The sequence below is a fragment of the Schistocerca gregaria genome, chromosome 8, assembly GCF_023897955.1.
Source record: "Schistocerca gregaria isolate iqSchGreg1 chromosome 8, iqSchGreg1.2, whole genome shotgun sequence".
NCBI lineage: Eukaryota > Metazoa > Arthropoda > Insecta > Orthoptera > Acrididae > Schistocerca > Schistocerca gregaria.
The window spans coordinates 482,839,342-482,855,913 of record NC_064927.1 but is presented as its reverse complement, the minus strand read 5'-3'; the positions used below and the strand labels follow the sequence as shown (position 1 = coordinate 482,855,913).

At 42.2% G+C, this 16,572-nt stretch overlaps 1 protein-coding gene across 1 annotated transcript in view; it reads left to right on the top strand.

Annotated features, from left to right (window-relative positions):
- Window positions 1-15,637: 15,637 nt before the first annotated feature.
- LOC126285257 (uncharacterized) overlaps window positions 15,638-16,572 on the top strand; it is a gene marked incomplete at its 5' end in the record, with an annotated part of 554,477 nt that continues 553,542 nt past the window's right edge. Inside the window, 2 exons of the mRNA XM_049984551.1 lie at window positions 15,638-15,653; window positions 15,686-15,888. Of these exons, the coding sequence (XP_049840508.1) occupies window positions 15,638-15,653; window positions 15,686-15,888 (219 nt within the window). The remainder of the gene's footprint in view (window positions 15,654-15,685; window positions 15,889-16,572) is intronic.

The window sequence follows — 16,572 nt, the reverse complement described above, 5'->3', positions numbered from 1 at the left end:
AGTTGGCCTATGACTTCCGCAATGGTGTCTTCCAAACGTTCAGCTCCTTTACCTTATCAGCAGTACTAGGAGATCCACAAAAATCATCACATCATTCATCAAAAAAACACATGTATAGATGGGTGTACAGTTTTGTTCACAAACTCTGTACTTATAGAGTAGCGTTCATTCATGTCTTCTAAATCCTCACAGTGCAGCATTTCCTTATAGCGGCACTCTAACCGGTTCATCGCTATCTAATATCACTCACAAAAGCTCGTATTATCTATCTCTGTGCCTTCTTGCTCAGTGCTCCTTCGCATCTGGTGAGTGTTTAAAATAAACCTCCAATACTATGAGCATCTCCATTGATGGGCAACTAAAACCAGTGAGCCATTTAATGCTTCTCTTTTCACTATCTCCAACATTATCCTCCTTAATCTACTGATGACATTTGGACTTATTCCACACAAAAACGTTCTTTACATCCACAGGACTCTTTTAATTTTACATTAGATTGTTTGTTTTATTACAAAGTTTCCTTCCTAATGATCTAAGACTGGATCTTGAGCTTCTCTCAGTTCTTCAAAACAGGTCACTCCTTAAAAAGCCCTATATGTAGTATGTGGTGACTTCCAATTGATCTGCATCTATGTAGAGTTTCTAAGTTTATGATCTTGTAAGAAACAACCTTTCACGTGTGGTAAGGTCCACATGACAAGGAAAGGAATGTGCTACTTGGAGATCAGCTCTTGTTTGATCGTTTCCATGACCTTAACAAAACTTTGTCGCCTACATAATGCTTCGTCTAGTTCATCAGTTCTCTCTGATTTCCCTTGGTCTTCTCATATTTTGTATTTATCCTCGTCATAGCTAATTTTTTTCATTTCCTGATGGTATCTTCATGTAGCAGGTGGGTAGTCAACAATCTTTTTATAGGATAATGACCTTTGTACAACCATTCTCACATACAACTACACAATTAGCGTTAAGAGTTACTTCACTAAGTTTCTACGGCTTCCTGAAATTTCCCAGCACGTATTTATTGTCTAATTATTTCCATCGAAGAGATTCCCCAATATCTCATCTCCACAAACACCATCTACATTATCTCTTCATTATTTTTCCTTTTCTTTTCTCTTCCTGGCTGTAGTACATTTGATCACTTTCCAGCATCTCAAACTTCCTCATCCTCTTTTTAATTCCCGTTCCCTTCTGGTGCATATAAGAGATTGTAAAGAATCCTCCCAAGTCAAATATTGGAAATTCTCTTCTTTTGCCTTATATCGGACGTAGTTTGTCTCTTTCTGTTCCGATCTGCTGGTCCACACTTTTTATTTTATTTACACAAGTTCCGGAGGACGAAATCGAAAAGAATGTCTCCGAGGTCATGGAACATGTCAGTACATGAAATTACAACACAAAAATAATAACAGATAAGAAAAAACGTTTATGAACCAAAAAAAGTCAATTCATAAATAAACGCAATCAACAATACAACAAGAATCAGCTTACTTTTTCAAGGAAGTCCTCGATAGAATAGGAGTGAACCATGAGGAAACTCTTTAGCTTCGATTCGAAGGCAAGTGGATTACTGCAAATGTTTCTGAATTCGAGCGGTAGTTTATTGAATATGCATGCAACAGTATACTGTACACCTTCCTGCACAAGAGTTACGTAAGTCCGACCATTTCTCTTCGGTTTTATATAATATTTCCGCACTTTTCCTGACCTGTTCAATCTGCAGATCGAATGTTGTTGGTTGTGGACTCCCAAGTTGCATCATCATGTACTGCACTTTTGGGGCCTAAGATTTCGATAATCTGCTCTAGATGTCAAACTTCTTCATTGACTTCTGTGAACCTCCCCTTTTGACATTTCTCTGTCAACCTGTACCTGGCTTTGCTCATTCCCCAGATTACTTCCATTTTGTAACACTATATTTCACGAGTAGTGGAGCAAGGGTGGCTTGAGGACAATTTTTTGGTGCAGGTTGCCTATATTCAGGGGCAAGCAAACATTGAGGGGCCAACCTATTGTTCTCTTTTCATTGGCATATCCTTAACCTATTGTTCTGTTAAGAGGATTATGACTTCCGTGGGATAATCCATAATACACTTTTTTGATTCCCAGGTCCATAAACTGTTGCTCTATCACTCATCCTCCTCCCCCCTCCCCTCCTCCCATCCCGCTGGGAAATTCCCTCAACAATACAGCAAAAATTTCGAAAGCAATTTGACTGATGAATTAATTAAATTGATGAATTCCTTAACCACTACCCCTCTCAGATACCCCCCCCCCCTCTGCCTCTCGTCCCCCCGTGGAAATTGGCGGGAAAAAGACTCCGTTGATTCGCCATTTGGCGAGAAATCGATTGCAGTGCATGGGATATTGTTTAAACAATTGAGACAGTGTGTGGATTATTGTTTATTTAACCAATTTATGGGATAATAAACTGTATAAAAGGTGTATATTTATTCATTTATTCAAGGAATTTGATGGGAACGCGGCTGCAGTGAATGGAATATTCTTCAAATAATTCAGACAACGTTTGGAATATGGTTTATTTACACAATTTACGAGATAGAAGGCGGTATGTAGAATATGGAAACAATAGCGGTGCTTTTACGTTCTGATCGCATTAGCGCACACATATTTACACTGTAACTGAAAGACTTTCTCGCGTCTCGCGATGCTTTCAAGCCACACATCCCACAGGATGAGGGTGCACCGGTGGCCCCCGTCAAGCAAAGTGTCCATCAGCGGTCACATCACGCAGCAGCAGGCTCGCCGCACCATTGTTGGCTGTCAGAGGCTCCACAGCTACGTGAAATACACTACGATTGGTGGCAACCTTTGACATTGATACCTGAGAAACTCCTGTCACCATCGCCCCCCCCCCCCCTCCCCTCTACTCTGCCAGTTCAACTGGTCAACTGGTCTGTGTGTCAAAACCTACTTGTCACATGCCAGCGCTAGCGAGAGATACCTTCCATCCAAAGAAAATATCTGATTGGGCTACCTGAAATACAGCTAGGGGATACAAGGCGGGGACCGTGGCCACTTCATACACACAAATTGACGATGTCACAAGGCTAGTAGCAGGATGACTCCAAAGACTCGTTGAATAAAGCTCTCTGCGCACAAAGAGAGAGGGCAGTAGTTCGCTTAGCAGATGGCGTATGAACCAGCGTGGGAAATTTCATTCCGCCGTTCGCTCGAAGCTGCGCGAGCCTTCCTGGGGTACTTTCTTGTGTTTCATTTCACGAAATGCTTCAGGGGGTATTAAATCTGGCGTGAAACATGAAATATTGAAGATGTCACAAATGTTGCTTCAGAAAATGTGCTACAGGAAATATTAATTAAACCGTTAATATAGCGTATAAACAAATTACGTCACACAGTTTGAAACTATTCAAAATAGAAAAATGTCGACACTGAACACTAATTTTCCTGCATGAGCAACAGTGTTATGTTTTTGACTCGAAATTTGATTAAATAATTCAAACCTCTTAGTATTTGATGTCACGATCGGAAGCCGTGATGTATGAAATGATAGTTGGAATTTAAAAATACTACATGAATTTATCAAGAATATAGAGTACTCGATCACTACATGTGACCTAGAAAGTGTATTTTTTTTAAAAAACGCTATAGAATTCCTAAGTTGACTGGTTCTCTCCGCTACATGGGGAAGGAGGAAGGAATCTTTTACTGTGTGACAGAATAGAGGCAACAGAAAACAACACGGTAAGAGTCCACTGTGATGTATTGAGAAGCACTAAACATAACAGGTTTAAACCACTACCTAGTACATAGCAGCAAATGCCATGGGTAGATCGCAGATAGACTCGCACATACTGCGCACTCAAGATCCAGACGTCCATCCACAGCGCGCCCATCGCCTCGTACACCACCATCGCCTACGAAAAATGGCTCAAATGGCTCTGAGCACAATGCGATTTAACATCTGAGGTCATCAGTCCCCTAGAACTTAGAACTAATTAAAGCTAACTAACCTAAGAACATCACACACATCCATGCCCGAGGCAGGATTCGAACCTGCGACCGTAGCGGTCGCAGAATGAAGCGTCTAGAACCGCTCGGCCACACCGGCCGGCGCCATCTCCTACGTTCAGACCTAACTACCACCGAGGCCACAGACGTGGACGTGCGTATTTGCCGCTGTGCTCCAACCAGGGACAAGGGTGGGATCCGGTGATGACTGCAGTGCTAGGAATTCGGTTGTTATCAATACGACCAATACAAACATCCATCATTTCGAATCTTCTCTCAAGCAACACACACACGTCCGCTTGTGTCACGCTCATTCAGCACACTAAACACTTCGCCAGCCCTCGCTGCCATAGGCAAGATCAGACAGGTCACACATTATTTTTACCTGGCCTAGGCTGAGCCAGTCCGTTACTTCTGGTTGCCGACTCCTCATGAGCGCCACCGTAGCCAGCTACGGTGCACTGCGGAAGTAGTAGCTGCAGCTAGCATGTATACAGCATCTTTAAGGGGGGTAGGACGTAAAACGGGCCGACTTGGAGAAGGAGAGGCACCACAGGACATTTTAATTTACACTGTCTATACTTTTGCAAATAAATTCATAAAATTTCAGCAAATTTTCACTTGGCATTAGCTGCATTTGCTGCTGTAGATACACTTTTGTTCATAAGTAAGAGAGATTTTTCGATGAATTTTTCACAGCATACCAACCACACTTAAAGGTGTATGAAACTCTAGAGTATCCCTAATCTGTTAAAGACTGTGGCAGAAATTTTGATATATAGCTATAAAATTCGAGTTTTCTCTAAACATGAAGTTTAAAACGTAACAGCCCATTCATTTTTCCAAAGATTAAATAAATTCTACAGTTTGAGACACCTGCAAGTATGGTTTGTAAGGTGTGCTAAATTCATCGACGAATCTCTCTTACTTATGAAGAAAAGTGTACCTATAGCAATAAATGCAGCCAACAGTAAGTAAAAAAAAAAATCATAAAATTTCACATATAAAAAACATTATTGTTCGTGATTTTGAACTTCCACTGCGGTGAGTGTGAATCCTGAATCCTTCCTGGTCATGCTGTTAACGTTTTATGAATTTATTGGTAAAAGTATAGACAGTGCAAATTAAAATGTCCTGTGGTGCGTTTCCTTCTCAAAGTCGGCCAGTTTGACGTCCTACAACTAAAAAAAAAGGTTCAAATGGCTCTGAGAATTATGGGACTCAACTGCTGTGGTCATTAGTCCCCTAGAACGTAGAACTACTTAAACCTGACTAATCTAAGGACATCACACACATCCATGCTCGAGGCAGGATTCGAACCTGCGACCGTAGCTTGACGTCCTACACCCCTTAAACAATTTTACCCCGATATAGACCCACCAGTTAAAAAATTCTAATTTACCCAATCAAAGGCACGGATGTTCTTGAACATAGACCTCGAATTTCTCACGCGAAATATAGATAACACATGTGTTCACACCACTAAAGTATCGTTACTTCTTGTGAAAATCCTACACAGGTCTATGGCGAAGGCTGTATTCCCTCTAAGTATTCTTTCATCAGATAGAAAAATATCTTTTCTTATCTGTCATGTCCTGCATAGCGGGACTAGAATATTAAACTCATCTTTGGCCCGTGATGGAGGGCTAAGGTCTACCGCTGTCACACGACGCCTCCTCACTTTCGGACTCCCTCTCAAGATGACAGCACAGCGAAGTTGTAAATATTAGGTTTATACTACGTACCAATTTACAAATTCGGTTATACATCTGATTTTACGAGTATTACGATGGTCGTCTCTCCCCGTTTAGGTAAGTGAACCAAATATCGTTAAAAATATACCGCCGCAAACCCAAAAAAAACCTGGCAAGTCATTAATTATACCCGTGATGTCCTAGCCATTGCCTCCACACGCCAGATGTCGTTTCACTGATATCAAATTGATACACTAATTAATTAAATTAATCATGAGAGTCTCTTTGGATGGCGAGTGATTTTTCTTTCTCAGTTACACTCAACAAGTAGTTCAAATGGCTAGCCGTGGAGGGAAGATGATGTTCTTTACGGCGCACACTATTTAAAACCGTCATTTGAGGCCGACTACAGAAGGACTCTGCCGCCAACAACATTAATTTTGCGTAAGGACCATGGCATTGAAAACACGATTGCCCGCATCTCGTGGTCGTGCGGTAGCGTTCTCGCTTCCCACGCCCGGGTTCCCGGGTTCGATTCCCGGCGGGGTCAGGGATTTTCTCTGCCTCGTGATGGCTGGGTGTTGTGTGATGTCATTAGGTTAGTTAGGTTTAAGTAGCTCTAAGTTCTAGGGGACTGATGACCATCGATGTTAAGTCCCATAGTGCTCAAAGCCATTTGAACCATTTTTGAAAAACATGATCACAATGACTATGTTAATGTCACCCTGCGTAAAAATCGGTCTTGGTTCTATGCACAAGAGTCGCTGTTGGCGCTGTGCTTTCTAGTAGAAATACTACCTGCGATTTGGAATCAAGTCTGTCGAGTCTACCACATACTTGTTTTGGATCCTACAGAAACAGCTATAAATAACTACAGCCACTGGTGAACCATTTTCATGCCACTCTCATATTTAGAAACAAGTCACCTTCTCTGAACCTATCTGCTACAGAATAACTTCAACACGACCTTAAACACTCCCTGTGCGTCTAGTAACTGTTCCTCAATCCCTGCCCTGCCGTCCCTGCAAAGTCGTCCAAGTGATCATCCCAGTTTAAGTCGGAACTGAACGGAAGTCGTAGAGTGCTGTATCTACCACCATCTGCACACTCTGGAGAAAGAGCTTGAACTGAGTTAATGTGACAGTACCGTCTTTTCTTTAACACTGGGTGTGTATGGGAAATTCTGTCGTAGCTCCACCAACAGTGTATGATGTGTAAGGCCAGTGCCAAAATGGAACTTTCTCCTGCAACATGAGGTAGTATTAAAGACATTACAGGAACTGAAAGAAGGACATGGATTTTGCCACTGCATTCCTGTGCATCTCCAAACTACTTACAGGTACCACAGTTCGGAGGAGATTTGTGTCACTCGGGGGGCATTCACATCTGTCCAAACGTCCTTTCTATTATCTTTACTTTATATCATCCAACAGTCCTTTCTATTATCTTTACTTTATATCATCCAACAGATAAGAAATATGAGCTATAAAAGCTCCGCTAACTACATGTGACAGAGAACTTGGTAAGGTCTTATCACATCTCTCTCTTCCGGTATAACGAAAGCAAAACCGTCTGCGTGCTGGCATGGAACTTGCGTGGTGACACAATTAAGTATACAGGTCTGTTGGACCATGTGGCCAGTGATAGAAGTCCCTTGCACAGATCAGTGTGAAGTTTCATATCCCACAGACTATGAGTTGCAAGAGAGGATCCCTGTTTTGTTGTCTGATAGATTGTTTTATCTGCTGTAACACGTCTAAGCAGTGTATTACTACAGCCTCACACACTGTCATACATTTTGTATTTTCCACCAGGACGTCGAGGTCTGAATCAGGTTCAAAACGGACATTAGACAGTTCCGATCCGTTGGGTCTCACAGAATATTGGACATTCCTCAGTAAATCTTGTTGCTGCTCCTCCTACAACATACACACAATGGATGATTTAAATAAAAGACAGTCACAGGATAAGGAAACAGGTATAGTTAAATGGCATTGTGGGCCATTTCCAAACAGCTCTCCAAAGGTGACTGATGACCTCTACATTTAAACTCATCTTTGACAGTGACAGGGTAGCGGATAGCTTGGTGTTCCATTTAGATTGATTCCTCACGTTGCCGTGGTGCATACGATCACTACATCGGTGCTAGCCATCCCTGGAAGGTGTTGGTCCCACCAAGGCTCTTTCTCCATCTCAAACAAGTGATGTTAGTCAGTCACTATGGGATAATCCACAGAATACCAGTGAATGGATGGCATGGAAAAGCCATAGTTAACAGTATGATAAATTTTAGCAATTTTACCAGTTTTTGTCCTGTAATTTCAGCGCCAACCAATAACATGCAGCGTGCTACCCAATTTCTGTATCATGGCCAAACTGCCCCTCCACTACTTTGCGGATACCACTGCGAATTTAGAAAGATGATTGTGCAGTACGTCCATTACAATGTTTATTCTCGAACATATACACCAAATTTTACATGAGAGCGATCTACATATTTGTAGCACTTCGATCATAGGGAGTAATTTACGATTACGATCGCCCATTTTTCCCCTATAAGTATGGCATCACAGAGCATTCTCGCATTCTTAGGATAAAGTTAGAGATTGAAAGACCTCCTCGCACTGTCTCTGACCATCGCTCCCTGCAATATTGTCGTAGATTTAATTTGAAACCGACCAGAGGTGCCGGCCGGTGTGGCCGAGCGGTTCTAGGCGCTTCAGTCTGGAATCTAGCGACCGCTACGGTCGCTGATTCGAATCCTGCCTCGGGCATGGATGTGTGTGATGTCCTTAGGTTAGTTAGGTTTAAGTAGTTACAAGTTCTAGGGGACTGATGGCCTCAGAAGTTAAGTCCCATAGTGCGGAGAATTCTTTTTACCGGAAGTAAGCCCCCCCATGAACCACGGACCTTGCCGTTGGTGGGGAGGCTTGCGTGCCTCAGCGATACAGATAGCCGTACCGTAGGTACAACCACAACGGAGGGGTATCTGTTGAGAAGCCAGACAAACTTGTGGCTCCTGGAGAGGGGCAGTAGCCTTTTCAGTAGTTGCAGGGGCAACAGTCTGGATGATTGACTGATGTGGCCTTGTAACAATAACCAAAACGGCCTTGCTGTGCTGGTACTGCGAACGGCTGAAAGCAAGGGGACACTACGGCCGTAATTTTTCCCCAGGGCATGCTGCTTTACTGTATTATTAAATGATGATGGCGTCGTCTTGGGTAAAATATTCCGGAGGTAAAATAGTCCCCCATTCGGATCTCCGGGCGGGGATTACTCAAGAGGATGTCGTTATCAGGAGAAAGAAAACTGGCGTTCTACGGATCGGAGCGTGGAATGTCAGATCACTTAATCGGGCAGGTAGGTTAGAAAATTTAAAAAGGGAAATGGATAGGTTAAAATTTCGATATAGTGGGAATTAGTGAAGTTCGGTGGCAGGAGGAACAAGACTTCTGGTCAGGTGACTACAGGGTTATAAACACAAAATCAAATAGCGGTAATGCAGGAGTACGTTTAATAATGAATAGGAAAATAGGAATCCAGGTAAGCTATTACAAACAGGTTAGTGAACGCATTATTGTGGCCAAGATAGATACGAAGCCCACGCCTACTACGGTAGTACAAGTTTATATGCCAACAAGCTCTGCAGATGACGAAGAAATTGAAGAAATGTACGATGAAATAAAAGAAATTATTCAGATAGTGAAGGGAGACGAAAATTTAATAGTCATGGGTGACTGGAATTCGAACGTAGAAAAAGGGAGAGAAGGAAACGTAGTAGGTGGATATGGATTGGGGCTAAGAAATGAAAGAGGAAGCCGCCTAGTAGAATTTTGCACAGAGCACAACTTAATCATAGCTAACACTTGGTTTAAGAATCATGAAAGAAGATTGTATACATGGAAGAACCCTGGAGATACTAAAAGGTATCAGATAGGTTATATAATGGTAAGACAGAGATTTAGGAACCAGGTTTTAAGTTGTAAGACAATTCCAGGGGCAGATGTGGACTCTGACCACAATCTATTGGTTATGACCTGTAGATTAAAACTGAAGAAACTGCAAAAAGGTGGGAAATTAAGGAGATGGGACCTGGATCAACTGAAAGAACCAGAGGTTGTACAGAGTTTCAGGAAGAGCATAAGGGAACAATTGACAGAAATACGGGAAAGATTTACAGTAGAAGAATAATGGGTAGCTTTGAGGGATTAAGTAGTGAAGGCAGCAGAGGATCGAGTAGGTAAAAGGACGAGGGCTGGTAGAAATCTTTGGTTAACAGAAAAAATATTGAACTTCATTGATGAAAGGAAAAAATATAAAAATGCAGTAAATGAAGCAGGCAGAAAGGAATACAATCGTCTCAAAAATGAGATCGACAGGAAGTGCAAAATGGCTAAGCAGGGATGGCTAGAGGACAAATGTAATGATGTAGAGGCTTATCTCACTAGGGGTAAGATAGATACTGCCTACAGGAAAATTAAAGTCACCTTAGGAGAGAAGAAAACCACGTGTATGAATATCAAGAGCTCAGATGACAACCCAGTTCTAAGCAAAGAAGGGAAGGCAGAAAGGTGGAAGGAGTATATAGAAGGTTTATACAAGGGCGATGTACTTGAGGACAATATTATGGAAATGGAAGAGGATGTAGATGAAGACGAAATGGGAGATATGATATTGCGTGAAGAGTTTGACAGAGCACTCAAAGACTTGAGTCGAAACAAGGCCCCCGGAGTAGACAACATTCCATTGGAACTACTGACGGCCTTGGGAGAGCCAATCCTGACAAAACTCTACTATCTGGTGAACAAGATGTATGAAACAGGCGAAATACCCTCAGACTTAGAGAAGAATATAATATTTCCAATCCCAAAGAAAGCAAGTGTTGACAGATGTGAAAATTACCGAACTATCAGTTTAATAAGCCACAGCAGCAAAATACTAACACGAATTCTTTACAGACGAATGGAAGAACTGGTAGAAGCCGACCACGGTGAAGATCACTTTGGATTCTGTAGAAATGTTGGAACACGTGAGGAAATACCGACTCTATGACTTATCTTAGAAAATAGATTAAGGAAAGGCAAACCTACGTTTCTAGCATTTGTAGACTTAGAGAAAGCTTTTGACAATGTTGACAGGAATACTGTCTTTCAAATTCTAAAGTGTCAGGGGTAAAATACAGGGAGTGAAAGGCTATTTACAATTTGTACAAAAACCAGATGGCAGTTATAAGAGTCGGAGGGCATGAAAGGGAAGCAGTTTTTGGGAAGGGAGTGAGACAGGGTTGTAGCCTCTCCCCGATGTTATTCATTCTGTATATTGAGCAAGCAGTAAAGGAAACAAAAGAAAAAAGATAAATTCGAAGTAGGTATTAAAATCCAGGGAGAAGAAATAAAAACTTTGAGGTTCGCCAATGACATTTTAATTCTGTCAGAGACAGCAAAGGACTTGGAAGAGCAGTTAAATGGAATGGACAGTGTCTTGAAAGGAGGATATAAGATGAACATCAACAAAAGCAAAACAAGGATAATGGAATGTAGTAGAATTAAGTCGGGTGATGCTGAGGAAATTAGGTTAGGAAATGAGACACTTAAAGTAGTAAAGGAGTTTTGCTATTTGGGGAGCAAAATAACTGATGATGGTCGAAGTAGAGAGGATGTAAAATGTAGACTGGTAATGACAAGGAAAGCGTTTCTGAAGAAGAGAAATTTGTTAACATCGAGTATAGATTTAAGTGTCAGGAAGTCGTTTCTGAAAGTATTTGTATGGAGTGAAGCCATGTACGGAAGTGAAACATGGACGATAAATAGTTTGGACAAGAAGAGAATAGAAGCTTTCGAAATGTGGTGCTACAGAAGAATGTTGAAGATTAGGTGGGTAGATCACGTAACTAATGAGGAGGTATTGAATGGGATTGGGGAGAAGAGAAGTTTGTGGGAAAACTTGACTAGAAGAAGGGATCGGCTGGTAAGACATGTCCTGAGGCATCAAGGGATCACAATTTTAGCATTGGAGGGCAGCGTGGAGGGTAGAAATCGTAGAGGTGAATACACTAAGCAGATTCAGAAGGATGTAGGTTGCAGTAGGTACTGGGAGATGAAGGAGCTGGCACAGGATAGAGTAGCATGGAGAGCTGCATCAAACCAGTCTCAGGACTGAAGACCACAACAACAACAACAACAACAACATATAGTTCTTCATGAGCTTCTAGTCATACAAATGAAAATATCGATACCTATGGGTATCAGAGCGTTCATAATTTGTGCTAAGCTCGATTACATTTTAAGACGTAGAATTTAGTATTGAGAAAGCAGAACCTGTCGTAGCGCTTCAGATGCAGACGGCATCAAGCAAACTATAAAAGTTGAATAATTGTATGCTCCTAAACCACTGGACTGACCTCAGTCAGTCTTGGTAAGCAAGTCCCTTAATGCTTGTGAAGAACGACGGTCGGAATAATAACTACCTACCCTTGAAGTGGTTTCTGAAAACGTAGTTTAGCCAACGATGCCGAAATACGCAAAATGTTTTCACCCAGTATTTTAGAATGACACCACTTAGTGACAAGCAATAAAATTTATACATAATTTCAAACCTTTACGAGGCTATTTCTATCTCACATCACCGTGCCACCTCCCACTTCCCCTCCCACCCCCCACCAATCACCATCCCTGATGCCACGCCACACACGAAATGATGAAAAGAAGAAAGTTTATCACTTTTTATATTTTCGATATTCGTGCATAAAACTGCCAAATTATGAATGACCTTGTGCTATATTACTTCCGTACTAGTAAATCTGTTCAGAACATATTTTGCAGATGGTATTCAGATACACCATTGAAACTACCTGCAAAAATTTATTATTTTCCGAATCACAGTTCAGGAAATATTGCATCATAAGCACTATGATCAGGGTAAAAGTTCTGCGGCATGCATGAAGTATCAATTAATTACTTCTTTATTACTAACTCTGTTCGCAACATCTCCAAACATACCTGGTACATTATATCATTGTACGACTCATAGTGCAGCAGGTATGAGTTCATAAACATTAACCTGCTATGTATCGAAACTGCAGGGTGAAATTCGATAGAGATAAAACTCAGCCACGGTACTATTGCACTTGACCTTCTGTGGCCCCTAAGGGAAACACGTGATGCCCTTACAGTAAACACGTACACTAGTGACTAAGGGAAACGCTCTGCACTCTAAATGCTTCCAGGTCAGCTGCGCATACGCTATCAAGTGTTTCAGCCTATCCTCGTCAAATATCAGGATGAATACTTACCACTCCAGGTGCAATAATAGTGTGATCGGCTAATAGAGGTGAAACACTTGTACAAATATATGTGAAATACCCAAATATATGTGACATAAGCGTACGCGGGTAAAGTCCAGCTGTAAAACGCTCCTTCTAACGCCCTGAGTCGATTTTAACCAAGCTCGATACAAGTATTACAATTTGGAAGAAATACCCTGAGGGCAAGGACTAGAAATCTCCTTGTGGGGGAGAAAGAGAAAGAAAGACAGAGAGGGAAGGAGGAGATAGACAGCTATGGAGAAGAAGGAGATGAAGTGATGAGAAGCGGGAAATGGACAGAGAAGGGAAAGTGGTGGAATGGACAGAGATAGTGGGAGAGGTAGATGAACAGAGAAACGAAAGAGGAGGAGATGGACAGAAAGAGGTGTGATGAGGAAATAGACAGTGAGGAATTGCTAATTACGCATATAAAATTTTTTTTCGTGATCTTCTTTAGATTTCTATTCTTTTTCTTTTGTTCATATTGGCATTTCTAATTGTGTTTATGTAACATTCTACTATGGTTTTTAAATGTGAAGATGTAATTGTGATTATTTCTTTTGCCAATGGACAATCATGTTTCTAGCTTTGTACTTGTAGTAAAGTTTGTAAAGTTCCCTTTTGGAATATTATTAATTGTGAAAAATGCAGTCAATAACATTTATAAAGGTTTATGTATTTTACGATAACGATATAACATCTATAGACAGGGGTCACCGATAGTGATATCGAGAGTCGAAAGGTTGTTGCGTAGTAGAGGGGACGGCGGTTGGTGTGTCTGAGAAACGTGCGCGGAAAAAATAGTACTGTGTTTTATGAAAAACATACGTAATTGTATGGACAGTGATACCGAACTATGAGAGTGTAATTCTCTTTACAGCTGCGGTATGTAGTGACATCGCCAGCGAACTTTAAGAGCACATGAACCGAACTATAAAAGTGCCGCTAACATTACTTTGTTGTGGCCGACACGATCTGTGCTTTTATGCGAATGAACTTTGCTGGTATTGGTTTTCGGTGGTGGAACTGTTGTATATCACATTCTATCAAGCCGTGAAAGTCAAGACTAATTAACTGTGCAATATAAATGGCTTTCAGTGACGTCGTCGAAGTTTGGAATTCGAGAACAGAGTGGACATTGTTTACGGTGTGCTTCACACACAAGAACAATTCTATCAACTGTGTATTTGTGGCTAAGAATATAGGAATGTGACGAACCGTGTAATTATGGACGATAGCATCACGGACAGTGCATAAAGTGTAAAAACGATCGATGTCTACGTCATGCGCTTTGAAAGAGAGGACATGTCCACAACGTTCGTATACTGGCGTCTTGTGGTTTGTTAATCACCACGGGGTTAATGATACAGCTGCGCCGGAACTTTATTTGGGTTTCGCCGGAGAAGATTAACCAGCGGCACTGCCTGTATCCTGCTCTCATCATCGTAACCCGCCGACATCGTGCTGCCCAACGCAGCGCTTCGTATGTCACAAAAAGTTAAGGGATTTCGCTGAACGCTATCCCCTGACCTAGAAACTTTCTTTCTCTATAAAAAGTATACGAATTACAGACTCTGTTTAATTAAATTCTTTGTTTAGTTTATTTGTTTTCTGCTAACTAACATAAAATTACAATCAGTGAATTACAAGTTGCCTTGTAGTCATTGTTGAAACACCAGTAAATATAAACTTCTTCCTCTCATTAGGACTAATTCTCCTTGCATCTCAAAATTTTTGTAGTTATTTTGTGTAGTTTTATGTGTTGGTATGAGATTAGATACATGACAGTGACTAATAAGAGTATTTTGTCGCGAAATATGGCTTCGCGCGAAAATTACGGCGACCGCCGTAATTGCTGGCGCTCTGACCAATAACGTAAAAGCTGCTATTCCCGTATTGGTGCTTTTCCTGACGTGAGCGGGAATTATAAATGTCAGCTGGCAATTCACGTAGTGACTATTTACCCAGTAATAAAAGTTTTTGATATTATATTGCTACGAGTCGTAGTACCCCCCCGCCCCCCCCCCCCTCCCTCCACCCGTGTTCATGCGATTGGTAACAGTGTTGTGTGTGATTCACGAAATTTTGTCACTTTTTCTAATTCCTTTCAGATATTGTCTTAGATGTCTTTGAAGTTTCAGAGAATATATATACAATTTTGCCGGTTCAGATCAGTTTCTCGTCAATATTAGAGTTTTCAGTTCATAAACAAAGTGGGATCGTGACCAATTGAGAAGTATAACAAAGAGTGTGATTTTCCAACTGGAATTTTGGATGACTTCACAGTTCAGATTTTGATAATTATTTTTCCGGTGGGTTGGGGTCATCACAACGGAAGAGGAAAGTGCAGATGCACAGAGGGGCCACCAGCTGATGGAGACACCGAGGGAGAGACAGAGATGTAGCCAACAAATGGACAGAGGAGTAGGAGGATGTGGACAGCGACCGGCAAGGGGGAGGGGGGTGGAGGAGATGAACAGAGAGAGGGGGCTACAGGCAGAGAGGAGGAGGAGGAGAAGGACATAGAGAGATGCAAAAAGGAAATAGACATAGAGAGGGGGAGAAGACAGACTAATGGAATTGGAATAAATATACATACCTGCGCGACTCCTAGTATACGGCTAGTAATAAAACATACGCTAACAGTGCGAGGCAGCGCAGTGAGTGGGTGGGCGTGGCTTGCCGGCAGGGGGCGTGGCGCTGCGCGACGTGCGCGTGTCGGTGCCGGCGGCCATCCAGCGGGGCACGGCGGCCGTGCTGCGCTGCCGCTACGACCTGGAGGGCGACGCCCTCTACTCCGTCAAGTGGTACAAGGGCCGGCGCGAGTTCTTCCGCTACACGCCGCGCGAGAACCCCGCCATCAAGGTCTTCCCCTTCGCCGGGCTCACCGTAGACGTAAGTACACGCCTCTCTACTCCAGTTAGTACTCAGTGGCTGCATCGCCTTCAATTTCAAGAGCGGGGCTTAACAACTCGCTAATCAGATTGCTCAACACAAGTGTGCAACTGTGCTTGGAAACCGCGTCTCCACGGCACAATGGCATCCACCAGTAAGACAATGCAACGTGCTACACAGCTCACAGCTCACAGCTAGCTCTTTATTCGCACGAAGTAATGGCCGCTATCGACAGGGGATCTCAAGTTGATTCCGTATTTCTAGATTTCCGGAAAGCTTTTGACACCGTTCCTCACAAGCGACTTCTAATCAAGCTGCGGAGCTATGGGGTATCGTCTCAGTTGTGCGACTGGATTCGTGATTTCCTGTCAGGAAGGTCGCAGTTCGTAGTAATAGACGGCAAATCATCGAGTAAAACTGAAGTGATATCAGGTGTTCCCCAGGGAAGCGTCCTGGGACCTCTACTGTTCCTGATCTATATAAATGACCTGGGTGACAATCTGAGCAGTTCTCTCAGGTTGTTCGCAGATGATGCTGTAACTTACCGTCTAGTAAGGTCATCCGAAGACCAGTATCAGCTGCAAAGCGATTTAGAAAAGATTGCTGTATGGTCTGTCAGGTGGCAGTTGACGCTAAATAACGAAAAGTGTGAGATGATCCACATGAGTTCCAAAAGAAATCCGT